Genomic DNA, 27,107 nt, shown 5'->3' with positions numbered 1-27,107 from the left:
AAACAAAACTGTTTTATGAACTAATATTAATTTACCACAAGGACTGCAAATTTGGGTGGATTAAGGTAATCAATAGGCATTATCCCAAAGACCCAGAAGGCCATCAAAATACCGCAGTATGGAACCAGAACAATGGCAACGGTACATGCTTGCAGTAAGAATCATCCATTAATGCCAGTAGTCATGCAAAGAGGAATGACACTAGAAAAAGAAAAAACTCAGAGAATTAATTATTTAATTGAAAATTAATAGAATGGACAAAAAAGGATGTATAATCCATTAATACTTACTGTCCCTGAGAAATGACGCCTTACTGTCCTGACAAATGACTTTCGTTACAAAAGGTGTATTGTCCATAAAGAATCCCATGAATCTTGGACAATACACCTTTTGTAACGGAAGTCATTGATGACAGGGATGATGTGCATTTAAAAGATGATCTGCCTATTTTCAGAGTCTTTAGTATACTTGCAAAAGCTAAGGGAAAGTTGGTCCTCTGCATTGCAGTTTATAGCATTTGATTAACAATAGTTATCTTAATGAAATAGGCATAAAATACAGGAAGTGAACTAGATTAGAAAGAAATATTAAAAGTATGATCTATACTCCAAAAAGTTAGTATGGCACGTCTCACTAGTACGTGTTTATAGTTAATAGCTCTGTATGAAAAAATTTAGTATAACATGTCCTAGTATATAACATGAGAAGGGTTCTTTCAAGCTAATAAAGTATTTGCCGTTTGTTGCAATACAATACCTTGATTCTGGTTGTAAAAAATTTTGTTGGTAGATATGAAGATGTAAGTAGCTTAATTCAAAGTTCTAAATTATTAGATAAAGTTCTATTGTCATTTAACGAAAAACTTTAAACTATGAAAAGAAAGTTTACTACATTCCTAATGTGATGAGGGAAATAATGAATTTCTCTAAATATTAATTGTAACTTTTTGATACATATAGTAATTTTCTAGTAGTTATAAGAAGGCTTTTGCTGAAAAATTAAAAATAATTGTAACTTAAGAGATTGAAATAATAACTTGAAAATATGGAAAGAAAATTGAACGCATTTGTATGTCACTATACAAAAAAATTATGAATTTTTATATTAAAAAAAACTTGAAAATGATATTTAATTCTATCTAATGCATAAATTTTCTGATTATTTATTTAAGACAATTTTGTATTCAGTTTTAAACTCAATTTTATGAATCAATTGTTTTTGCTTGTCCATTAAAAGAAACGTTTCAATGAATTAACTCTTAAAAGAATAAATTTATAGTTTTTTTTTTGCTTCTAAAAAAATCAGAAGAGTGTTGGGCTTTTTAATTGCTTCTCCTAAATGGACTGTGTGATGACCATTTTTTTGTTTTTTTTTGTTTTTTGGTATGCATTGTTAATTGGAATATTTAAGAAAATGGATCTTAAGCCTTGATCAACCCCAAAAGTTAGCTCAAGTATGGGAATTGTCCAAAATCATATAAGGGGACAACAGTCCATTCTCTCAAAATCTAAGAACGTCTAGCAAACTGATGCCTAGTTAACTGGAGGGTGGACAACATAACATGGGGTCCATTGTTGGGTAAACAAAGAAGAGGAATGAGTTTGACTCTTGATACCATGTTACAAAATGAATCTCGGACTTAACTCAATCTCAAAAACTAGTTCATGAGGTGAGGATTGTCCAAGGCCATACAAGAGATAACAACTCTTTCCATCAACCAATAAGGGAAAATCTAACAATTTACCTATTCTATCACTATCATCATTTGGGGCTCATTTTTTAACCATAAACATGCAAAGAAACGAGGACCTTTGCAAAAAACATTCAGGAAGCTAAATTCGAAAGCTCACATAAGACAAACGTACCAACTAAACATGGGTATAGCATTTTTTATGTGAGTGATTCACACCCATTAGAAGCAAAGCAAATGCAATTGTATTCTAGAAAGACATAACAACATGGAGAACTCGATCAACATTTTTATTTTTGTTTTCCCTAATATGAACAAACATCTAGGCATCATTAAGCTGAAAGAAACATGATAGAACCTTTTTCTATAAAGGAAAAAATAATGATAGAAATTATATAAATGGGTACAAGGAGCATAAAGTCTTTTATTACATCAGGGAAGGGAGAAAGGAGAAGGGGATACTACGCTACTGATGAGGATTGAACAGTCCACCATTGATCGTAAAGTCATTGTGAGAAAATGACAATCGAAGGTATACAAGATACCTTCATTTATTGTTCTTTGCCGTGATGCTGAATCAACACTTCGGGTCTCGCCAAATTTATGACCTAATACACACGACGGGTCTCAAAACAAGGGTCCTCGTTATTTTGACCAAATAAATAAAAAAATAAGCTATGCCACTCTCGTACAAGCAATCTGTATATGTCTCCAGCCCATTTGGTAAGGACCGATGGAATTTCTGGGCAATCAGAGCCGGCACATAAGATCTCGCCAAATCTATGAGCTAATACACACGATGAGTCTTCAAACGAGGGTCCTCGGTGTTTGGACCAAATAATTGAAAAAATATGCTACGCCATTCTCGTACAAGCAATTCGTATATGTCCCCAGACCGTTTGGTAAGGACCGGTGGATTTTCAGGGAAAACCGAGCCAGTCATCAGATCTCGCCAAATTGATGAGCTAATACACGCGACAGCTCTCCAAACAAGGGTTCTCCGTGTTTGGACCAAATAAATGAAAAAATAAGCTATGCCATTCTCGTACAAGTAATCTGTATATGTCTCCAGCCTATTTGGTAAGGTCCGATGGAATTTTAGGGCAAACAGAGCCGGCGCATAAGATTTCCCCAAATCTATGAGCTAATACACACGACGGGTCTCCAAACGAGCGTCCTTGGTGTTTGGACAAAATAAGTGAAAAAATAAGCGATGCCATTCCCGTACAAGCAATCCGTATATGTCCTCAGCCCGTTTGGTAAGGACTGGTGGATTTTCAGGGGAAACAGAGCCGGTCATCAGATCTCGCCAAATTTATGACCTAATACACACGACGGGTCTCCAAACAAGGATCCTCGGTGTTTGGACCAAATAAATAAAAAAATAAGCTAAGCCGTGCTCGTGTAAGCAATCCGTATATGTCCCCAGCCCGTTTGGTAAGGACCGGTGGATTTTCAGGGCAAACAGAGCCGGTCATCAGATCTCGCCAAATCTATGAGCTAATACACACGACGGGTCTCCAAACAAGGGTCCTCGGTGTTTGGACCAAATAAATGAAAAAATAAGCTATGCCGTTCTCGTACAAGCAATCTGTATATGTCCCCAGCCCGTTTGGTAAGGACCGGTGGATTTTCAGGGTAAACAGAGCCGATCATCAGATCTCGCCAAATCTACGAGCTAAAACACACGACGGGTCTCAAAATAAGGGTCCTCGGTATTTGGACCAAATAAATGAAAAAATAAGCTATGTCGTTCTCGTACAAGCAATCTGTATATGTCCCCAGCCCGTTTGGTAAGGACCGGTGGATTTTCAGGGCAAACAGAGCCGGTCATCAGATCTCGCCAAATCTATGAGCTAATACACACGACGGGTCTCAAATAAAGGGTCCTCGGTATTTGGACCAAATAAATAAAAAAATAAGCAATGCCATTCTCGTACAAGCAATCTGTATATGTCTCCAGCCCATTTGGTAAGGACAGATGGAATTCTTACCAATGGAATTTCTGGGCAAACAAAGCCGGCACATAAGATCTCGCCAAATCTATGAGCTAATACACACGACGGGTTTCCAAACAAGGGTCCCCGGTATTTGGACCAAATAAAAAAAAATAAGCTAAGTCGTGCTTTTGTAAGCAATCCGTAGATGTCCCCAGCCCATTTGGTAAGGACCGGTGGAATTTTAGGAAAAACAGAGCTGGTCTTCAGATCTCGCCAAATCTATGAGCTAATACACACGACGGGTTTCAAAATAAGGGTCCTCGGTATTTGGACCAAATAAATAAAAAAATAAGCTATGCCATTCTCGTACAAGCAATCTGTATATGTCTCCAGCCCATTTGGTAAGGACCAATGGAATTTCTGGGCAAACAGAGCCGGCACATAAGATCTCGCCAAATCTATGAGCTAATACACACGACGAGTCTCCAAACGAGGGTCCTCGGTGTTTGGACCAAATAAATGAAAAAATATGCTACGCCGTTCTTGTACAAGCAATTCGTATATGTCCCCAGACCGTTTGGTAAGGACCGGTTGATTTTCAGGGGAAGCAGAGCCGGTCATCAGATGTCGCCAAATTTATGACCTAAGACACACGACGGGTCTCCAAACAAGGGTCCCTGGCGTTTGGACCAAATAAATAAAAAAATAAGCTAAGCCGTGCTCGTGTAAGCAATCCGTATATGTCCCCAGCCCATTTGGTAAGGATCGGTGGAATTTCAGGGCAAACAGAGCCGGTCATCAGATCTCGCCAAATCTATGAGCTAATACACACGACGGGTCTAATTTCCTTTCCTAATACGGTGGTATAGATTGCATCTAATCCAGCATAATAAGGTTTTATCTGAGTTATAAATGTGATGGTGGAGTTGGTTGATATTAGTAGTTGGCGGTGTTGGTGGTGGTGGACGAAGAACATGAGATAGTTGAAGATGTGTTGGTGGTAGTTGGTGGCATTGCTAGTTGTGATGGTGAAGGTGGTTGGTAGTAGGGCAATGATGGTAGTGACTGATAGTGATGGCGGAGGTGGCAACAGAGGATATAATTATAATGATGGAGATTTTTATGATATTTAAAATATCTTCTCGTGGATTCTCATTGGTCCCAATCAAAAAATGAAAAAGTGCAAAAGGGCACAATTGGCCAGCATAAGCTTAATCCAGAATAAACTACAGTATTTGTTTAGGCATGGGGGAATCAATGGAAAAATATCTAGAGAGCTCTTCAGAAAAAAGTTGTGGAGTACTTTTCCCTGGCATTTTGAGTCTGTTAATTCAACAACTAATTAACAGAATAGTACTGCATGGAAATAATTCTTACTCATGAGAATTGATATGTTAACAAGCCTAAATAACACTTTTTGACCCCACGACTGTGCTTTTGGCCTTTTGGAACCTGCTTAATTTGGTCCCGGAAAGCTATGGGAATAGTATATTGCATTTCCAACAATGTTCATGTTTTCTTTCTCTTTTTCTAATGGATTGAGAGTAGTGCTTTAGGATGTACAGTTTTCCTCTTATTTTGTGCGGTTCTGTGTTTCTTTTGAAGATAGATTTCTGCAATGATTTTTCAATGTACTTTTAACTCTTACAATATGTCTATAAGGATAACGCAGAGCCAAATACAAGATTTAACTCAGTGGGTGCAGATTATCACTGCATAATGTTCTCGTTTGTGTCAACAATAAACTTAACTTTTGAAAAACATTCAATTAAATATATGGAGTTTAAGCCATAGGAAAGAAAGTGTATACATCGGTCTCTGGGGTAACAAAAGCGGATGAATACCATATATTAAACACACCTATGTTTTCTATGTTCTCGTCTCATGCTAGTGTTACTTTTTGGAAAGAAAACGCTAGAGTTCTGTCTCTTAGTATTTTTAATGGTTTCATTGTGTCCATCTTCTGCATTGAAATTAAATAACTCACAAGAAAATTTTAACTAGTCCGAACACACTAGAAATCAAATCCTGAACTACCTAAAAATTGATACCGAGTTATACAAGCGAACCAACTGAAATTGAGGGATGTCTAGTTTCATACAAATTAACCTATGGAAGCTTGATAATTCTTGAGGATAAAGCCAAACAGATTGGATGACCGAAAAGTTTTGAGTACTTCAGGGCTTATATAATACACAGGAAAAGAACTGAAAAATGTTCTTTTTGTTTCAGAACTTCTTTCTCGAGTGAAAGTAGTATCAAGACAAAGAAGAATTGGTGGACATAGTACGTAGGTGTGTTTGTTTTCGTTTTCATTTTCCTCTCTTACTACATTGAGATCATATTTTCACTCTTTAGTACTACTGTATATATTAGTGAGTACTAATTTTTCATTGTCATATAGTACTTCATCATAGTAAACTAAAGCTATGAACCGATTCTTATTAGTCAGAATCCTTCTTCTTCAACCTCCTTAATTCCCTTCGATCACCAAAACTGCACGGATTGGTTTCAAGGAGCACTCACACTGAGTCTTTTGAATTCAGTTTCCAACAGTGTCCATTGAATTTTAGTTAAATACATGAAGTTTTGGTTTAATTTACAACAGCTGGTTGTTGGTAATTAGTTAATTCGCGAGTACTCAAGGAAATAAGTGATTTCAACGAACTTTATGAAAATTTTGACTGCTGACATTTGAACTTTCTGATTGTTCCCGGAACTGTACGACCTCTTTCTTCCCCCTTTTTTCATTCTGCCATCTTTTCCTCTCTCAGCCTCTGAGATAAGACTGGTTGTTCATCTTGTGAACTCTGCGACTGCGTGTTTCAGGATTTTGTCGAGGGGTTAAAATATAAAAAATCGAAGAAACCTAAGGGGTTCAACGTCTATTATATATACATAAAAAATAATTTTAACCTTGTAAAAACTGTTCGGATGAACCTCCTTAATTCAATTGATAACAGAAACTGAATTTTCTTATTTGAATTAAGAAATATGATGGAATTCTTAATTTTTCTCACTCAATAATTAGTAGTAGTAGAAATTGTAATTTTGGCACTTCTCGGATGTCAAACATGTGCAATTGTGTTTTAAACTTTATGCCCAATGAAACAGGTCACCCAAAATAAGTTAGAGAAGTATGATGTCTTTGGCAATGTTTGACCTCATCAAGAATTTCTTGACGACACAGACCAACATACGGTTCTATCACAATTCTTAGCTAGATAACATACAGCTCGGTGTGAGCATTAATTATTCCGATATTTCAAGCCAGAGTCTTTAATCCAACTTGCTGGAGAGAAGGAAGTTAATTATATTACTATTGCAGATAGATTAAATATAGAAACTTAGAGAAGGTTCAGTAGTTGGTCTAGATCATCTGTCAAACGCCATTCTTCCGTAGATGGACCATGGTTGAGAAGTCTGTATTGAAATCAGAATAGAGAGAAGCAACCTTTGATATGTTGTCGTTGAGTTCCTGAATTAGGGCCACGTTCTGCACCATACTGTTGTGCGTTCTTAATTGATGGTTCTCGTTAACCTGTTGAATCAACAATCTGTTCTGATCCAACACTGACTGCACTTGTCTATAGTTGTTGGAAAAGGTGTTCCACATCTCGGAGTCGCCTTCCTCCATGCTGTAATCGTGCTCTTCCGTGAAGGTTTCCATGGCAGAGCTATCAGCCATACTACGGACGTGTTGCTTATTAGTCTTACGAGATTGCGATTTTGCTAAGCTTTGACGGTGGCGATTGAGGCTTGAACTGTCTTCCATTTTTTTTTTTTTAAATTGATGAGGAAATAGAAATGAAGGGATTTCGTTTAGTGTTAGAAGTGTAGATGCTGAAAGTTGTTGGTGCCATCCCTGGCTCTTTCTTTTGCTTTATATAGAGGTCAGGAAGTGTAGATAGACTAAAGATTAGATATTATTTGTGCTTGTAGCATGTGAAACAGAGATGACATGATCATGTATTCATGTGAAGAGGACATGAGTGGGAAGAATTTTAGGCCACGCTCTTGGAAGGGGAATTGGAATAAGTTAATCTAGTAAAAATATCTTACCATATATTCTCAGTGGACCCGGTTAAAAAACATGAAAAAGTGCCAAATCCAGAATAAAGGTATTCTTGGGCATGTGGGAATCAAAGGAAAAATATCTGCAGAGCTCTTCCAAATAAAGTGTAGTACTACTTCTTCCTCCCAGTTTCAGTGTCTGAGCATCGCTTTTTCTTTTAGAACCTTTTCTCTATCCATCTTAAGGAGTAGTAGTAAACGGTTTAAAAAGTAAAGATTGTGAATTTCAACAACTAACAGAAAAGTACTCAGGTGGCAATAATTTTTAATCCGAGAATTCATATGTTGAAAACACTGTAGTAAACTCTAGAGACGGTCTCATAATTTAAAGTTGGGAAAAGGCTCAAATATGCCATCGAACTATCGGAAATGGATCATTTATGCCATTCATCAATAGTTTGGCTCATTTATGCCATCGAACTATCAGAAATGGCTCATCCATGTCATTTTTCATTAACGCAGGTTTTACAATACTAGATATGATACTTTGCCTCCAATTAGAGGTCCATGTCGTTTAATTAAACCAGCACAGATTTGTGGGTCGGATTTTAGTTTAATTTAGGATTTAATTTGTGCTGGTTTAATTAAACGACGTGGAACTTTAATTGGTGACCAAGTGTCATAACTGGTATGGTAAAACCGATTTTATTGAAAAATGGCATGGATCACACCCCAACTTTTAATAGTTCGATGACATAAATGAGCTAACCCTTGCTATTGACGAGTGGCGTAAATGTTGTACCATTTTCAATAATTCATGAAATGAATATTTGAAAGCTTTTAATGATAATTGGGTCACAATCAAATATTTATAAAAATTAAATAGATATTTTTATACATATTCGAATAATGATACAAGGCGCTCGTAAAGCATTTTTGAGCAATCATCCACGTGTACATTAGCGTTACTCCCGTCATCCCGTAATTTTTTGTTTACTAGTTTTCGGACATGTACGTTACATGTGTATTTCATGCTAATTAGTATAGATTTTTTAAAACAATATAGTTAATATTACAATAAGCGGATTACGTGAAATTTAAAATTAAAAGTGCAAGCTCAAACTAATAACATAATGAGCCTACATGATCAATATTTATCGTCATTGCAATGCACAATCTCACCAAAAATTGCTATCTAGTGAAGTTTTAAAGGATATCCTTTATCTTCAAGGGAGAAAGAAACATTCTTTAGCATTATTGTTTTCTTCATTACTCCAGTCACAATTTTACTTTGTAGTTGTACACAGTCTACCAAATGGTATAACATTTTCTTATGCATTTCTTGACATTTCAATAATACATAGTTTAAATGTGAACATGCGCAACAGTGGCTATGGTTATAAATGCTTCACGTCTTAAAGTTTGTGTTTGTCTTTAAGAAATCATCCCATCGCTATTTCTCTTGCCGTATACAATTATTATAAGTTGAGATCATCAAAATAGTATTTTATAGAAGTACAAAATAGTATTTTACCCATGCTTGGCAGTTTTGTAGCATGTTGTTTCGAACGTTTCTTGGATAGAAGGAACCTACCTTCTTCTAAAATAACTCCACCTCGTAACCTATTTCTTCTTTGTAATATTGTAAAATACAACAGGAAACAATACAATACAATCAATACTATACATAATCAAACCCTATTTAACAACCATCCAAACAAGCTATAAAGGTATAAGTGACAAACAACTCAATTCAGTAAAGTGCTCATTCTCTGTTTTTTAAAACTTATTTTACTGTCTCACACCACATCTAATCTATGACTATAAATCTATTTTTTTTTAAGGGAAATTTACATAAATATACCCTTAACATCATCTAATTTACCAAACATGGCTGAAGTATATATCTATCTATCTCATAATCTACGGTATAGGTATTCATATTATATGTATATTTAGCATAAAATATGCACTACATATATACATATTTTGGAAACTAGATGAGTATTTGACTGTAATCCCCCTCCTCCCCCCCCCCCCCCCAAAAACAAAATTTTTTTTTTTTTTTAATTGTCTCATTGAATGATATTAAAAAAAAAAAAAAATCACAAGTCACTTTGCACTTTCTAATTTATTCTAATTTATCTTAAATCACTAGAATTAGGAGGAGGTATCAATACAGAGAAACTAAAAACAAAGTAGGACCACATAGGTATGTATATTATATGAATATTTAGTATAAACTATACACTAACACTATCTATACACTGTGTACATATTCTGTAACATAGATGGCCGAATGATATTTTTTTTTAATGACATGGGAACCCTCGGCGCTATCCTTGGTGAAAATGAGGGGTTAAACCCCCTTTATATAGTTGCTCGCAAACCACACGGAGAGATAACCCGCACTAGGCAAGTAGTGCGTTTCAGCTCGACTTACAAGACAAATCCCGTTGTCGTAGGTTTTGAGACGAAAACTTTTATGAAAGCTCTTTATTTGCATACTTGATATGTCCAAACTCCATACCACTTGTAAGGTGATGACCAAATGATATTTATTTGTAATTTCTTTATTTTAATTGTCTCATTGAATCAATTAAAAATATCAAAGTCACTTGGCACTACTTGATACGATCCTAATTAGTTAAGTGTTCCTTACTTTCCATTTTTCAGTTAATAGCTTAATTAGCAGTTAGTTCGCTTATTAGGATAGAATTAGTTGGGCACGTGACACACACGTGGTCCCCTTTTCTGTTAACAGACTGAACCAGAAGTTAGTTATAACTAACTTCTGGAAACTGGCATTTGGAGGGAATTATGCCATTAAATACCTCCAATCCTCAATCGTAATAGCTATCTAGAAAATATTAAGATCAATAAGAAATCCATTACATTTCTGTTCCATTCAAGTTCACCTGAACTTTTGAGCAACTGTTCAAGAACAAATTGTTCTTTAGGTCTCAATTCTGTCCCAATTTAGTAATTCAATTGTAAGGAGTCTATCAGTGGTATCAGAGCTCTGATTCTCTGACCAATGGGAGACCATAACACAAGGATGCAAGAGCTACGTAAGGAGGTTGATGCTCTCAAGGGTTCACTGGAAAGTGTGGTGAATTCTGTGATTGAGATTCGTGGTGCAGTCGATGGTCGAGTGGCACAAGCTATGGAGGAGATTAAGAGGATGATATTAAACAATATGAACACTAATACAAACCCTAACCATGATAACACTACTGCAAATGGAGTCGATCACACTACTGCAAATAGAGTTGGTCCTCAGATGGTGAATTTAGAGGAGAATGTAGCTCCAGCTCGTGTGTGTCAAAGGAATGAGAATTATCAGTTGCCTACTAAGGGTTACTAAGTCGAATTTCCAAAATTTGATGGTTATGCTTTGAAGGATTGGCTGTACAAGGCAGAACAATTCTTTGATGTTAATGAAACACCTGAAGAATCCAAGGTGAGGCAAGGCACTTCAGTGGCATCAATCGTTCATGAAACAAAGGTTGACTAGAGACTGGCCTCGTTGGGGGGAATATGTGAGATGTTTGTATGCAAGATTTGGTTCAGAATTATTTGATGATCTAATGGGTGATTTTTAAGGAATTGAGATAGGTAACTTCTGTCCAAGATTATGTAGATCTATTTGATAAGTTGCTTGCTAGAGTAGACTTACTGAAGAATATATTGTTAACTGCTTTGTGAGCGGATTGAAACCAGAAATTGGACTCACTGTTAAGATGCTACGACCTAGAACTTTAGCTAAAGCAGTTAGTCTAGCTAGAATCCAAGAGCAGACATTAATAGTACAGAAACAAGTTTTTTTAGAACCAACTGTCTTACCTAACCCAAAGAACAATCCAAGATTCCAAAATTTCTCATCACCTTTACTTATTAGACAAAATTTCTCATTCTCCCAACCCACCACTCAAAACACCAGACCCTCAAATTCATTCTCCAAACCACTACCAAACTCCAACCCCCAGAAAACCAACCTAAGGAATGTTAAGATGCTCACTCCTGCTGAAATGGATGAGAGGAGGAAACAAGGGCTATGCTTTAATTGTGATGAAAAATACTCTTTTGGTCATGTGTGTAAGAAGAGAAGACAATTATTCTTTATGAAGGTATTTAATTGTGAGTGCTTCCTGCATCAATTAACACATGGATGGCCTTCCCCTTCACAGAAGCTGTCACTCCCATGGTCCTAAAGTCATGAACTCCATTCATAGCATGCACAGAAACATGGGGTAGTATAGAGCCTTCTTCATTCATTTCTAGTCCTTGCCCAATCATAGATAAGAATACAGCAGGATCTAATGTAGTATCCCAATCATAAAAGAAAAATACTAATTAAGACTCTTGCTAGCGAGTTTCAATACCTCATCGATTAGAAACAATAACAAATACATGACCCAATGCACACCACTGAACCGAGAAATCTATTTAGTCACTAGGTGGCATAAATTTTAACGAGTTTGCTCTTTTTCGAAAACTAGTCTTTGAATAGTGTTTTGTACGAATATTCTTTATCGTTTATTAGAATAATTATGTCGAAATAATAAATAATACTTACATGTGGTGTGATCACCTAATATCTAATATTTGGCATATTAGAACCTTAAAAGTTGAGTTCTCTAATTTTCTAATTATGGGATCTTATACTACAAAGTAATCTTTTCTTTTCTCTACTGATAAGCAACTTGAAAAGAAATACCTTGAATCAAATAATAGTCAAATCAGTGATTATTTAGCAGAACAATTTTTGTTTATTTAGTTATTTTACAAACTTGATTAATAGTAGGAGTATTATTTAGCATTTCTTATATGAAAGAATAACACAGTTTATCCAACAAGGAATCATAGATACAAAATATTGATTGAAATTTCTACGGCGATTAAAACAGAAAATAATAAAAAGTTATCCCTCTTTCAAATATAACTCAACAATATTGTTAAAGTTAAATATAACTCAACAATATTGTTAAAATTATCCTAAGGAATTAATGCTACGTTTATGAATTGCCACACTCGGAGAAAAGTAAGTATATTTAGTTTAGGATTTCTAGTTTCCCAATTGTAGTCCATTAGCAAAATGGATTTGAAGGTTAACAGGAAATATGTATTTTACATAATAAGTCATTATGCAGTCGTTACAAAAACTTTGGAATCTGACATGGTGAATTAATTCCACTAAACTTTTTTATAAAAGGAAATAAAATTCTTATTTGTTGATTGTAAAAAAAAAAAACTTTAGGGTACTCAAAATGGAAAACTCATAGTAGTATATTCCAAATCCTGAAAAAGAGTTCATCCAAATTTATTGTTTAAAATAATTGATTTCCAATCTCAAAATTAGTTCTATGATGATTACTACAACTTTTTAATTGCGAAATATATTATGTATTTTCAAAGATTTAAAAAGATCATAAGCTTAAGTATCCGTACACGTGGCCAGTGGGTCTTTTCTTCAAAGGAATGAAAATATTGGATAATATGATATTAGATGAAATACAATAAACCAAATTTAATTCATTTTCAAGGAAATAAAATTATCAAAAGCCTTAGTACACGTTGAATTGGTAGGGCTGCTTTAAAACTTCACCATTAGTAGGACACTAATTCTAAAACACGTTGTAAGTTGATCAAAACTAGAAGTGCACGAATTCACCTTAGAAAAAGTTTTAATATTACAATTTTATCCAATATGAAATTATTTTACCAAGACATTATTGATCTTTAAGGGTATAAAAGGCGTTCAATAGTTAAAGGATATTTTGGTTACCCAACATTTATATTCATGCTTTTATAATAATATAGATAGATAGATAATCCTATTTCTATTACCGCCTCTGCCAATTTAATGGTACCTTTTGGATTTTTAGCGTCAACCAAATTTTTCTTTGACCAATTCTTTTATATGTCTTGTAAATATTTTAAGTTGTTAATTGTTGTGATTTATATTTTTTTTACGTATTTATATTCTTTTTTTAACGTAATCTCTAAATATATAAATTTTTATTTCAAAAAAACTTAAAATTTCTTGTCCAAATTCACAATCAAAATTTAGAAATTTAAATTTCGACATTTCAACTATTCCACATTGGTATTACTTAAAATTCATGGACCTTTTAGATAGTTGTTTTATTATTGTTATTACTATGATTATGAAAAGAAATAAGTAAGAATTGCTAGCAAGAGTCGAAACCTCAACAATAACAACATATCCAGTGTAATTTCACAAGTGGGGTTTGGCGAGGGTAGGATGTGCATAGACCTTACCTCTACCTTTCTGGGGGCAGAGAGACTATTTCTGATAGACTATCGGCTCAAAAGAAACGTGGTCGATGCAGGATTACAAGAAAAGTAAGATAACAAAATATCAAGATATAAAATAAATAATAAAACAACACATAGTAGTACACACAGAAGAGTAGAGATCTACATGATACCTAGATAATAGTACTAAGAAAACAAGAAGAGGAGATGAAGAGGCTAGCCCCTACGTCTCACAAACAGTACTGCGAAACTTAACCACTTACTAACTATCTACCATAATTCTTGACCTCTAAATCTTTCTATCTAAGGTCATGGCCTTAGTCAGCTTATGTTGGGATTAGTTATACTGAGATTAATTATGCTGAGTTTAGTTATGATGGATTTAGTTATCATGACATTATTTTTTATTGATTGTTTGGATTGTTGTATTAAAAATAATATGCATTGAATAATTTCTAAAAAGAAATTGTTTGGTTACAAAAATACTCTTCACATTATTTAGTAGAAATAGGATTTGAGGGACCTCAGGGGTATTTTATCATTTTTATTATTTTCTCCAGAAATAACTAATCCCAATACGTTATCCCGATTTTCTCAGGGACGCATCCAAAGATTTCTTTCAACTCATTTTCCATAAAAATAGTTCTTCAAGTACATTATCCATATTAAAATTAAGAGTAATTGAACAACCGTGCAACAGAAAAATAGCTCAAAAAGCTATACGTCAAGAATTGAAGTCTATTTTGGTATTTTTAGTACTTAATCCCTGTAGAGCTAAAATGGAGAAAGTTATACCATATATATTGAGTTCAGTATATATAAGTTATACATGTATTGTTTGTACCATAATGAAATTGCCAACTAAACATGATACAAAGTAATACTCCACATATTATATTGTGACTATTTTCTCTAATACCTCACACTAAACGATACCTAATAGGTTAAGATGGTAAGGTAGAATTTTAACTCAAAATATGATGGATTTTTTTAGTGATTAGCCTAATTATAGTCAACTCTGAATTCTTTAGAATTGGGCCAAGACAACATGGCCCGTCCGTGCTATATTATTAACTTTATGAAGTAAAATATTTTATTGATAAATTTTATAAATCTATAAACACTTTCTACAATATTTACAATCTCTATTGTTTTCTTTTTGTTATGAAATAACTATCAGCATCCCTATTTATAATAGTAAGAAACCTACTTTAACTCAAAACAAAAAACATATTTATATACTGATTTGATTATAAATCCTAATTAGAGATGAATTTAAATACCAAATTCTGACCAATTTTGGTTTGCTACATTTTTGAATTATTATTTGCAACACTATATATACTAGTATTTATTTATGAGTCATAGTTAGACCTGTCTAATTAGGTTAATTTGGTTTCCTGGCCAAAGAAGTAATGGAGACGCATCAAGTTTGTTGTGATGACATAGTAACGGAGATCCTAATGTTCCTTCCTGTTAAGTCTCTCATGCGATTCAAGTGTGTTTGTAAAGTTTGGATCACTCTAATAACACATCCCAACTTTGTCCGGTCGCACTATGCTTGTTCTCGTGACCGCCCCTCAGGCAGCCGATTTTTGTTCCAACTCGCAATGTATCAGCCTAAAGAAGAGTACTATGAGGAAACAACAAGTGAATCGAAAGGATTTTCTTTACAACTTGATTATTTTGTCTACGACCAGGAGATGAGTATTTGTTCAAATCATTGCAACGGGCTTGTTTGCTTGTATAACTATAAAGATACTCAAGTTTATTTATACAATGTCACCACTAGGGAGATAAAAGCTTTGCCACCATCTGTGAGTAGGAGAGTAAATATTAAGCAATATGCTCACCCCCATCTGTTTCTTGAGTTTGATCAGGTGACGGAAAAATACAAATTGCTTTATTTTTTTCCTCCTACTGGAGGACGACGAGGAAAGGTGGCCAAAATTCTAACGCTAGGAGTAACCAACACCTCCTGGAGAAAAATCGGGTTGCATAATTATACACCGGTTTTTTCTTCTAGTGCATGTGTTTTCCTCAATGGGGTTCTTTATTGGACTGATATCTCTATAGCTTTTGTGGTCTACATCAACTTTGTCGAGGAGATATTTGGGTATATTCCACGCCCACCACAAACTTGGTTCGAGACTCCGTGTATGATCACGCAATTAACTACATTTTGGGGAAAATTGGCTATGCATTGCTATCATATTGATCGTCCCGTTCTTTTGGTATACGATGAAGCTAACAAGGTTTTTAATGTTGTTGAGAGGAAGAAGACTATGGAGGTTGCGGTATCGTTGCTTGGAGCAGAAAGGATTAGTGACAAGACAAAGGACACGCATGTTTTAGCAACAAGTGTAATTAATGCCCCTGCTGCTTCTCTGCTTTCCTCCTCAAGGTTAAGATTTTTTGTTGAGCATAACAACAACAAGAAGAGTCCCCGTATCATGTTTACATATGTTAGCAGTTTTGTCGAGAACATTATCCCCTTAACGTCTTTACTAGTTTGAAGGTAGAATCGATGTTTAGTTTCTAATCTTGTTTTTTCTTAATTTATTCTACCAATTTATCATTCAATTTCTGTTTCAACCAGTTTATGCTCTATCAATTTACTAATATTAAACGTATTAGTATAGTAATATACATGGCTTTAAACAAAAAGAATTTTTATTTCTAGCATACAACTCTATAGTTATAGACAGAAGAAATCTTAGGCATTCTTGATAATGAAGTCTTTGTTATGTTATCATGATCTATGTTTTGTCATAACACTACATATTGCTAAACCCGAGAGGCTATACTCATTATCGCTGGCCGGAAGGATTAAGAAATAGCAATGCATCAGGAACAAGAAATGGATCCATTAAGTTAAGGTGTCGCTTTCCTTTTTCTGGCTCTTCTTTGGATTCCCTATCGATGTGTGTGTGCCTAATTGATGAGCCATGCAAGAGAGAATTTAGCGAGACTAATCTAATCTTATTCAACCTTAGATGGGAATTACAGAGAGACTTGGGATGGTCTTTGTTCAGATAAAAAGCTAATGTATTTCCATACACAAACTACTCCATAGATCTGTTCCAGATACTTCATTGGAGAAGTCTATATAAACAAGTGTGTATTTTATATGGAGGAGGACATCTACATTTTCTTTAGGAAAGTAAATAATTTAAAAATGTGGAAAATGAAAAACCTCTAATTTTAGAGACAATTGAAGTGGATCTTTGTAAACCATGGCTTCTCTACCAATATGTTACAAAACTATCATGCTGAAACAAAGTGCACCGCTAAACCTTCTGTTGTATTCTTTCCTCATCATATATCTCTGGAGTCGCACTAGGATTAAAATGATAATGGTAAAGCAAGAAAGAGTCAAGAAAACAAGAATAAACAGGCATTCAATGGAGTTGGAAAAACTGTTGAAAGATTTCTGTTTTATGGTTAAGCTGAATTGCTTGTCTTCTAATACAGGAAATCCGTAGTAACAAGTACGATTTCATAATGGATGATGGAGCAATCCTGGATGGAATGTATGGAATTCCGGTTTAAACGGAAAGCAAGTTAGCCATAGAGATACTGAGATATCGATCTATTGCAGACAAATTAAAACGTCGGCTTTCTAACTATTTAAGCTTAACTTTGCCATCAATCGTTATGCTAAGTCAATCCTATTGTTTCCATTTGTATAATGCAGATATACTGATGACAAGAACACAATTTCACAGGGCCACAACAAAATTCTCTTCGTCTATGTACGCGTAGACGGGTCCAACAAGAACTGATCATCAACATTTGTGAGAATATTAAGGCCAATTTGCTATGTTAAAATTTCCAAGTATAGTCAAATATTTGTGTGAGTATAACTGTATATTCAACTTGTCAAGCACCTTACTCAAGTTCATACGCTGCAGTTGTACAATCAAAATTTGGAGGGTGAAATCCTATTAGTAAACTCAACATAATATTAGAACTTTCTCATTTGCAAATGCTTTCAAGTTGGTTTTATTCTGCTCCTAATTTTCAAAACTGGATGCCAAAATGCAGTGTTTTGACTGTGTTTGGTTAGTGTTTTGATTGCTCGTATGTTTGGAAAGATATCGAGAAACTTCCTTTCTCTCAGGAAGTAAGACGAGATCACCACTTTTATCGCTAATAGACTTTCCTTGTATTTTTTCTTTTACCTTAGCCATCCTTCCATAGATTTCGAACCTTTAAGTGATACATTGAGGTAAATTTATATATTAATTAATCATTGATAAAATAATAGAAGTATATGTGAATGACACATGTCGTGTATTCATTATTTTATGTAAAGTATAAACAACTTGGTGATTTAGTAGATAAGTTCCTATTTCCTCTGAACAAGCTAGTGTATATATAGAAAAAAAAAAGGTGAGGTTGTGAGGTCAAATATCCCTTCCTGCTTGACTCTTTTGAGCTTTTTTTAAAAGATGACTAGTAGAGCTAATTAAGAAAGTCCATGTCATATAAATGTTTGCGTGTGAACCCAATTATTATTGTACATTAACTTGATGTTGTTATAGAAACTTATAAACTTCAAATTTGGATCCGACTTGGACATACACGACATTGTTTATCAAAGGTGCGTTTGTGTACAACTTGATTATTAGGTTAAATGACAGAAAGGGTCCTCTATATTTGGAGGTAATTTCAAAGTAGTCCCTTAAATTCGGAAATTCGGATTAGGTGTGGATGTGTTAAATGAGTAATAATGTGACATTTTATACATGTGAAGTCCAATAGGGATGAGTATGGGTGGAAATAGTTGTTTTGGAATCAAGACGGATAGCGAGGTGCAGTCGATTCGATAGAATCGACAGTTTTCGATAGGTGCAGTCCGTGCAGTTTCGTGAAAATCGTTGAATTTGAGAAAGCTTAAAACATAGAAAGTTGTAGATGCGCCAAATACCTCCAAGATATATTATGGAGGCAAACGGATCTTTGTACGAAGTTATGCACGTTACAAAAACACACAGAAGCCAACATGAGCCGCCAGCGATGGCCATGTGTCGCGGGCCCATCAATGAAAAGGTCGAGTTCCGGTCAAAAGTCGAATTTTCGTGTTTTAACTCATATTTAATCTTGGGGTTATTTCCCTAACACCGCAATCGCAAAAAATCATTCTAAGGGCAGAGAGAACAAGTCCGCCCTCAAGAACCCTCCAAGGTAAGTTCTATGATGATTCTAGGTTGAAAGTAAGTCTCTAATACCCTTCTAACGTGATTAAATCCTTCTAACCCATAGAACCTTGATTGAGACGTTGTCGTTGGACGTGGAAACCCTAGATTCGAATTCAAGGAAATTGAACATCAAAAAGGTAATCATTTCCCCTTCTAATCATTTGTAGTTGTGAATTGATGAATTCTTGGGAGATAAGTTTATGGGTTTGATAAAGAGAACTATAGGAACAATTGTAGGGTTTTGGATTGTTGACTTATGATTGTTATAGTTATATGGGTGGTGAAGAATGGTGTTAGTTCTATCTAATTGAGATTGTAGAATCACCTAGAAGCAAGAGAATGGGAATTAGGTGAAGAAAACACCATTAATGAAGGTTGTGGAGCTTTACGCCCACTAAGTGTTTGATAAAATGCTAAGATGACCAAAGCATGAGTATTATTGCTAATATTAAATCCCTTTGACTTGTATTGTTATAGATTAAGGTTGAAAGGGTTGACAAATGTTATATTACACTCAAAGGACAGAATTAAGGTATGTGAGGCTAACTCTACGTTTGGGAACATTAATGATTCTCCATTCATTTCACGTTTCTTTTATGATGTTATAAATTGCCTCGAAATATTGTTAAGCTTAGTTCCTTGAATAGTTGCAGAACTTCTATTCTCTAGTTTCGTAATTCGTTCATGACTTTCATGCCGAACATTATGAGCTCAGCACGTGATCAATATAGACTTGTGTTTGATACCTATAAGTCTCAGTCTAGAATATTCAGCATGTTTATAAATAGTTAAAGCTTCAATTTTCATGATCAGTTCATGAATACATGTCTCGATGAGTCATTGCTCAGTATGTCAGTATTGTACTTTTAAGCATTATTCTCAGTTCTCTTATATAAATTGTTTAATATTGAACACTTGTGTTTTGGGCCTAAGGCGGGCGTTTATGTATATGTATACATGGGCCTGAGGCCACCAATTTGTGCACATATATTGGGCCTGAGGCCACAAATTATCTTTTCAGTTAAACAGGTGATTCTCGATTCAGAACGGAAAGTATTCATATCTTTACTTCTTTGTTCACTTCAGTTATCGGTTATTAGCTCGATTTCGGTTTCGGTACTTACGCTCTTTCTTTCGGTTGCTTTACATACCGGTGCAATTCAAATGTGTGCGTTCGCTTTGCCCGGGGCTGCGTCCTCGTGATGCGCAGTAACGATTCTGAGGACGACGAATGCGCTCTCCCAAGATTTCCGGTATCGGCTAATTGGTGAGCCCCGTCTTTGGGGCATTATCATTATTTTTGTTACACCTCGCACTTTCGAGCATGTGAACGTACCACGTACGTCCGTTGTAATGGGCTATCGGAGACGTCCCATGAAGTTTTGAAAGGTATAAGCCATGGGAGAGTACGTAACAATGGGAGTAAAGGATGAATTGCGATCTCGTAAGTCGTAGCAAGAAGAACAACCTTGAAACATGGAACATGACCATTATCAAGTATAATAAATGATAAATAGTATGTGGGGGAGTTTTGGAAAGATTCGAGGACCAAGCAAAATCAAAGAAAATAGGTTTGTCGAAAATTTGAAAAAACTTGGCAGAATTAAGGATAAAATTTTGGGTCATCTTTGGCAGGGTATATCTCTAGGTATATGAGGAGTTTTAAGGTGTTTTAAAAGCCTAAAATGAAGTTCGTCAAGTCTAGTTTCCAACGCAATAAACCGCTCGTTGACGAGGACATTGGAGTAGAGAATTATGGACGTTATAAGTTCGGGCGACAAAGCGAAAGCGTACTACGATAATTCGGCCTCGGTGGTAGGCGATTCCCGCACAGGGAATGTAAAGGACCGAGGTTCGGGTTCGATACCAAGTAGCTGCGGCGTGAAGAGGGATTATGTGCGAGCCCAAAATTTGTACCACAGCACGGAGACAATACGGTGCGTATCGAATCGTGGGCCCGTCGGGGGTCGGGTCACACGAGAGGTCCCCGCGGGACCTTGTCGGTCCGCGTATGTACATATGTCTTGAATGAGCGGATATTCCTATTTTGGGCCTTTTTGCGTGCAGGTGTTTTTTGAGTTATGGTTTATAATGTTCAAAGTAACGGATAAGTCAGGTGGTTCCCGGCCTACGGGTTGGAGCCCGTCATATTCCTAGTAGGGGTGTGACAATTTTACAATCTTTCAGTATTTACAGACAATCAGGTATCTGCGGGAGCCTTGTCCCGGCAACAGTCAGTGCTTTCAGTATTTCATTAGAGGCTTCATAGACTTGAGTTGCAGTTAGACAGAGTCGCAGGCTTTTCATGTTAAGCCATGTTGGCTACAATTTATGCTTTAGACTTATATTAGTGTTTCCGCGTTTTGGTTTATATCATTCAGACTTTCAGTATATCAGCATGTGTTAGTTTATTTTTCGCATCAGTATGTTATGATATCACGTGTTGATTCAGCTAGCTAGTTGGTTCGCTCGGTTACATGCAGTCAGGCACTGGGTGCCGTGTTACGTCCAGTCTCGGGATGTTAGGCGAAGGGCAAAACTTAAAAACCAGCAATTTGAGAGGCATAAATCAAAGACCACCCCCGAATAAGGACAATCGTGCAAATTGTCTCATAAAAGTTAGTATTTGATTTGAGGGACAAAAATTAAAGACCAACACAAAATAGGGACGAAATTCCATAAATAAGTTTATCAAGGATTTTGAGAAAACCTGACCGGGGTGGAGATGATGGGGTCGGTCCATGGATTTTCCTTCACAACTCCGGCTTTTACAGCTGTACAAGTTAGGCGACCTTCTGGAAGATTCCAAGCACCGACAGAACCTGAAGCGCCCCTTCTTTCAAAGAGAGGAGGATGGGTTATTCAATTATTGGATTGTGGGTTGGCAGTTTGCTTTCAATTTGCTTTCTTGCATTTTATTACTGTTATTTAGTCCGTTCATTGTCCCTTAATTTATAGAAAGTTGTTCTTATATGATGATCTTTTGGTTGAAAAGGTTCTTCTGGACTTTGGTAAGATGTGGTAAATTTTCTATAGTAATTTGCTTGTGAACTATAGCTATCTGGACTTATCCTGTGCTAGTTTTGGTTATATCCATGCTTATCTGGTCATTTTTACTATTTAAACTTCACCCCTCATCATGACGATCCAACAATGTTTCTCGGTCTCCGATTCGGCTAATTGATCCTCGATTTTCCTGGACTGACTTTCAGTCTTGCTAACCAAGTCTTCTACTTAGCTAGTCCTCGGTTTGCTTGAACTAGCCTTCATCTCAACTAAACTAGTCTTCTGCTAGGCTTGTCCTTGGTTCAACAAAAATAGCCCTCAACACGTGTCCCTCTTTTGTCGACTTATTATTTTGATTCACGGTTAATCAAAGTTTTCTCATTCCCATATCTATTGAGAAGCAGTTGCTGACCGATCTTGAAAGTTAACAGCCTACTTTACATAGTAACTCTCCTTCAATCGTAGTAATTCCAAGTTTATCTAAGGTGGGCTTCATGGATTGGATTCGATGTTACCCCTGGGTTTTCTTCTTGAGTTTTGTGATGTATGGACAAACTTTGTGATGGCCTGTTAGTCAGCTACCTAAGCCTGATGCCCACTTTTTTTTGGCTGGTCAGGCTCTTCTACTCCAGGACCTTATTTAAATTTTGGTGTTAACAATGGGTCATTAAGATTTTTAGTTTTTTCTCTCAAATAAGTATAAACACTATACAGCTTCTTCCCCCCGTTCTGTTTTGGTTATATGTTGGTAGTAGTTTTAACTAATGCTTACTTTTCTTCTGTGATAATACTTCATTTTCATATGTTTCCAGTTGAATAAATGTATCTCCCTGTTCGATTCTAGTAATTTCTCTCCCAAATTTAATAGTCAATATCTTGGTACTAGTACCAGAGTTTAGCTTTAATTAACCAAATTTAATACTCTGGTTACTTTTAGTGCAAATATTACTTTCTAAATCTTGAAATGAGGTCTAATATCACTCACAAAACATGGTGTAAAAGTTAACCATCAAAGTCAATTTAGGTTTCATGCCTGTTTACCCTTTTATTCTTGTCAGAACTGTCACCAAAGCATGTTAAGTGCTTATGCGATTGCTTCTTTGGTATCTATCTCAGAGGATGAAGTGAAGGAGAGGTGTTGGGACCAAAGAGAGGCGCTACTGGGCGATCCTTGATGTGTTATATGTGGCCGCTATGGTGAGTACATTTGTGATGAGACTGATGATGATATTTGCAGCTTGGAACGCAAAGGTATATTGTTGTCACGGCTTGCAAAATCACGGCAATTGACTGCTCGCCCATGTCCTGTGAAGTTACCAACAACTGACGAGTGCTATTATGTTAGGGATAACAAGAAGTCTGAAGTGAAACCACTAACAACTGAGCGGACTGAACTTCTGAGAAGGAAACTAGAATCGAACAGGGAGATACAAGCTACCTCAGAAGCCTCTTGGTTATGAAACGCCAACTCCTGTCCAAATGCAAGCAATCCGTGCTGCATTAGCAGGGAAAAACCTGCTTGTTTTGGCGGAGACGGATTCTGGTAAAGCCGGCTTTTTTCTACCTATAATTTCTCAATGTGCAAAAGTTAATGAAGAGCATTTCCAAAACCAGCAGAAACCATTAGCTATAGTTCTCACACCTATTAGAGAACTTTGCATACAGGTAGGGGTGTCAAATAGGTGGTTTGGGCTGAATTTTGGCGGGTCAAAATTGGCTGAGTTAAATAAATGACCCGCCCAAAAGTTACTTGGGTTAAAATAGATTGGGCTGAAATGGGCTACAAATCGGGTCGTAACCCAACCCGCCCAATTCTTATTAAGTTTTAATTTCTGTGTTTGTCCTTTTGCAATTTTTTAGTACCTCATAAAACTATTTTTTTCTTTATCATGGTTGTATATAACATAACAAAATCAAACTAAAAAAAATGTCCTTTTGAAAATATTTTGACAAGATTTCTAATGGGTCAATTTGGCAATTTTTTTATGGCTGAAATGGGTTGGGCTGAAACGAATGCATTTTTTTGCACGGATTGCCCTTCTTTTGGGGTGGTCTTTAAATTTTGCCCCTCATATTGTATTCTTAAGTTAAGTTTCGTCGATTGATACCCGAGGTTCTCGGGTTCGAACCCCCGCTCGGGCATAAAATAAAAAAATAATTTCGCAAGACGAAGTCAGAGAGGGTATGCCGGATCATTACAATCATAATGAAAACCAAAGTTATGCCGAGAGTGCGACTTTGCCTTCGAGACATTTTTTTTTTTTTTTTTTTTTTTTTAACTTTTCAAGGCACACTTTTAGTTAAGGCATACTTTTGGTTATGCCTTAATTAAGTATGCCATAAAGTGCATAGTTCCTTAAGGAAAAATTTTGCCCCATAAGGCAAAACTAAATTATGCCTCGAGAAAAGTTATGCCCCCCTCCGCATAACTTTAGTTTTTCCTTAAGGAAGTTATGCTTAGGGCGACTTTGCCTCGAGACTTTTTTTTTTTTTTTTTAACTTTTCAAGGCACACTTTTAGTTAAGGCATACTTCTTGGTTATACCTTAATCAAAAAGTATGCCCCATAAGGCATAATTCCTTAAGGAAAAGTTTTGCCCAATAAGGCAAAACTAAATTATGCTTTGAGGAAAAGTTATGCCCCTCGGCATAACTTTAGTTTTTCCCTTAAGGAAGTTATCTTGAGGGGGCAGACTTTGCCTTGAGACATTTTTTTTTTTTTTTAAAAAAGCTTTTCAAGGCACACTTTTAGTTAAGGCATACTGTTATACCTTAATTAAAAGTCATTTCATAAGGCATAATTCTTTAAGGAAAAGTTTTTACCCCATAAGGCAAAACTAAATTATGCCTTCGAGGAAAAGTTATGCCCCCTAAGATAATTTTTAGTTTTTCCTTAAGGAAGTTATCTTGGGAGGGGGCAAGACTTTGCCTCAGACTTTTTTTTTTTTAAAACTTTTCAATGCACACTTTTAGTTAAGGCATACTTTTGGTTACGCTCTTAATTAAAAATCATCATTCGCCCCATAAGGCATAGTTCCTTAAGGAAAAGTTTTGCTCCATAAGGCATAACTAAACTATGTCTTGAGGAAAAGTTATGCCCCCTCCGGCATAACTTTAGTTTTTCCTTAAGGAAGTTATGCTAGGGCAGACACTCCCTCCCTCGACTGCCTTGCGAAATTATTTATTTTATTTTATGCTTCGAGCGGGGGTTCGAACCCAAAACCTCGTGTATCCAAGCTTAAGGGCAAAACTTAAAGACCACAAATATGAGGGCAAAATTTAAAGACCGCAACTATGAGGGGCAAAATTTAAAGACCACCCCAAAAGAAGGGCAATTCTGCGAATTGCCCAAACGAATGGGTCAATGATCAGCCCAAACTTGTGCAGGTCGGGCAGGTCATGTTTCTATGGGCTAATTTTGCCACCCCTACTGATAGAGGTTGAGATCAAGCTAAGGCGCTTGGGAAGGGCTTGCCATTCTAAACGGCATTGGTGGTAGGTGGTGATGCCATGGCAGGACAGCTCCACCACATGCAGCAGGGAGTATCTTTAATTGTGGGAACTCCCGGAAGGCTCATTAACTTTTTAACGAGGCACGAGATTGAACTGGACACTATTTCATTTCTTGTTCTTGATGCAGTAGATTGCATGCTCCAAAGAGGTTTCCGTGAGCAGGTGATGCAGATTTTTACGGCTCTTTCTCAACCTCAAATGTTAACGTATTCCGTAACAATTCCTAAAGAAGGAGAGTGGATGACAAGCTCAATGGCTAAAATGGTCACCGTCATCTCTGTCGAGAAGCCAAATAAACCTAATCAGGCTGTCAAGCGGTTAGCTATTTGGGTAGACTCGAAACGGAAGAAGCAGAAACTTTACGATATTTTGATGAGCAAGCAGCATTACAAGCGACCAGTTATTGTATTTGTGGGTTATAGACTCGGAGCAGATCTCCTTTCTGAAGCAATAACAGTAAGTACTGGGCTAAAAGCCCTATCAACTCATGGTGAGAAATCCATGAAGGATAGGACAGAAATTGTAAGGTCATTTCTACTTGGAGAAATTCCAGTTATGTTGGCCACAGGGGTGTTGGGTCGGGGAATTGATCTGTTGACTGTGAGACAGGTAATTGTGTTTGATATGGCAAATTCCATAAAGGAGTATGTACACCAGGTTGGAAGGGCATCTAGAATGGGGGAGGAAGGTACATCAATTGTCGTTGTGAATGAAGAGAATAAGAAATTGTACCCGGAGTTGGTTGAAAGTCTTAAAACATCTGGTGCTGCTATTCCCCGAGAGCTTACTAATTCACGCTATTCTGCTGGCTCTTTCTCTGCTGGGAGAGGTCAGAAACACCGAAACCATGGTTTCTGAAGATGTTGGTCTCCTTTCCTCTTCGTGCTAAGGATTAAGAATACTTATTAGACTTGGTGGTCAAACTGTCTTTGCTTAGACATTAGCCCTCCTTTGATGTTCACAAGTTCTCTCAGGGAGCTGGATTCTGTCAGAGATACAGTATGTAGGACTTATACACTGTTTTTTCTAATAGCACTCTTATTAAGATTTCCATTAAGCTTGTAAACTTATTACAACCTGAGTCAGCCATCAATATTGTTACATATAAAATATCGTTGTGCTATAATTTTTGGTAATGGATTTGTTTTTATTGATAATGGAATATCTTCATGCAATAATGTTGCTTGCATTTGATTTTTGGCAATCAGGTTGCACTTACCTAATGAATCCAAGCGAACAATAAGTGTAACTTTAACCCAGGCATCATGTTTCGAAATATACAGTCACTATTTGGGCAAAATTTCATTGCTCCGTGATAATCTCATGGCAGCAATAGAGACGAATCTCATTAAATAACACTTTCACTTCAGCAACCGGTGTTGTTTGTTTAACGGTTTGGATTCATTAGGTAAGGTGCACTCTAAAGAAGCCATCCTTGAGCCATTTGATACAACAGCAT

General features: G+C 36.1%; 1 protein-coding gene and 1 pseudogene across 1 annotated transcript; one reads left to right on the top strand and one right to left on the bottom strand.

Annotated features, from left to right (window-relative positions):
- Nucleotides 1-7,012: 7,012 nt before the first annotated feature.
- On the bottom strand, nt 7,013-7,405 carry LOC132034707 (protein EARLY FLOWERING 4-like). The gene has a single exon (XM_059425074.1). It carries the CDS (start codon nt 7,403-7,405, stop codon nt 7,013-7,015), a length of 393 nt encoding a protein of 130 aa, XP_059281057.1.
- Nucleotides 7,406-15,341: 7,936 nt separating this feature from the next.
- LOC132034706 (DEAD-box ATP-dependent RNA helicase 41-like) lies at nt 15,342-26,506 on the top strand (annotated as a pseudogene).
- The last annotated feature ends 601 nt before the right edge of the window (nt 26,507-27,107 follow it).

This window comes from Lycium ferocissimum, chromosome 10 (assembly GCF_029784015.1).
Source record: "Lycium ferocissimum isolate CSIRO_LF1 chromosome 10, AGI_CSIRO_Lferr_CH_V1, whole genome shotgun sequence".
Classification (NCBI taxonomy): domain Eukaryota; kingdom Viridiplantae; phylum Streptophyta; class Magnoliopsida; order Solanales; family Solanaceae; genus Lycium; species Lycium ferocissimum.
The sequence above is the reverse complement of the archived record's forward strand: the minus strand, read 5'-3'. Positions and strand labels throughout refer to the sequence as shown.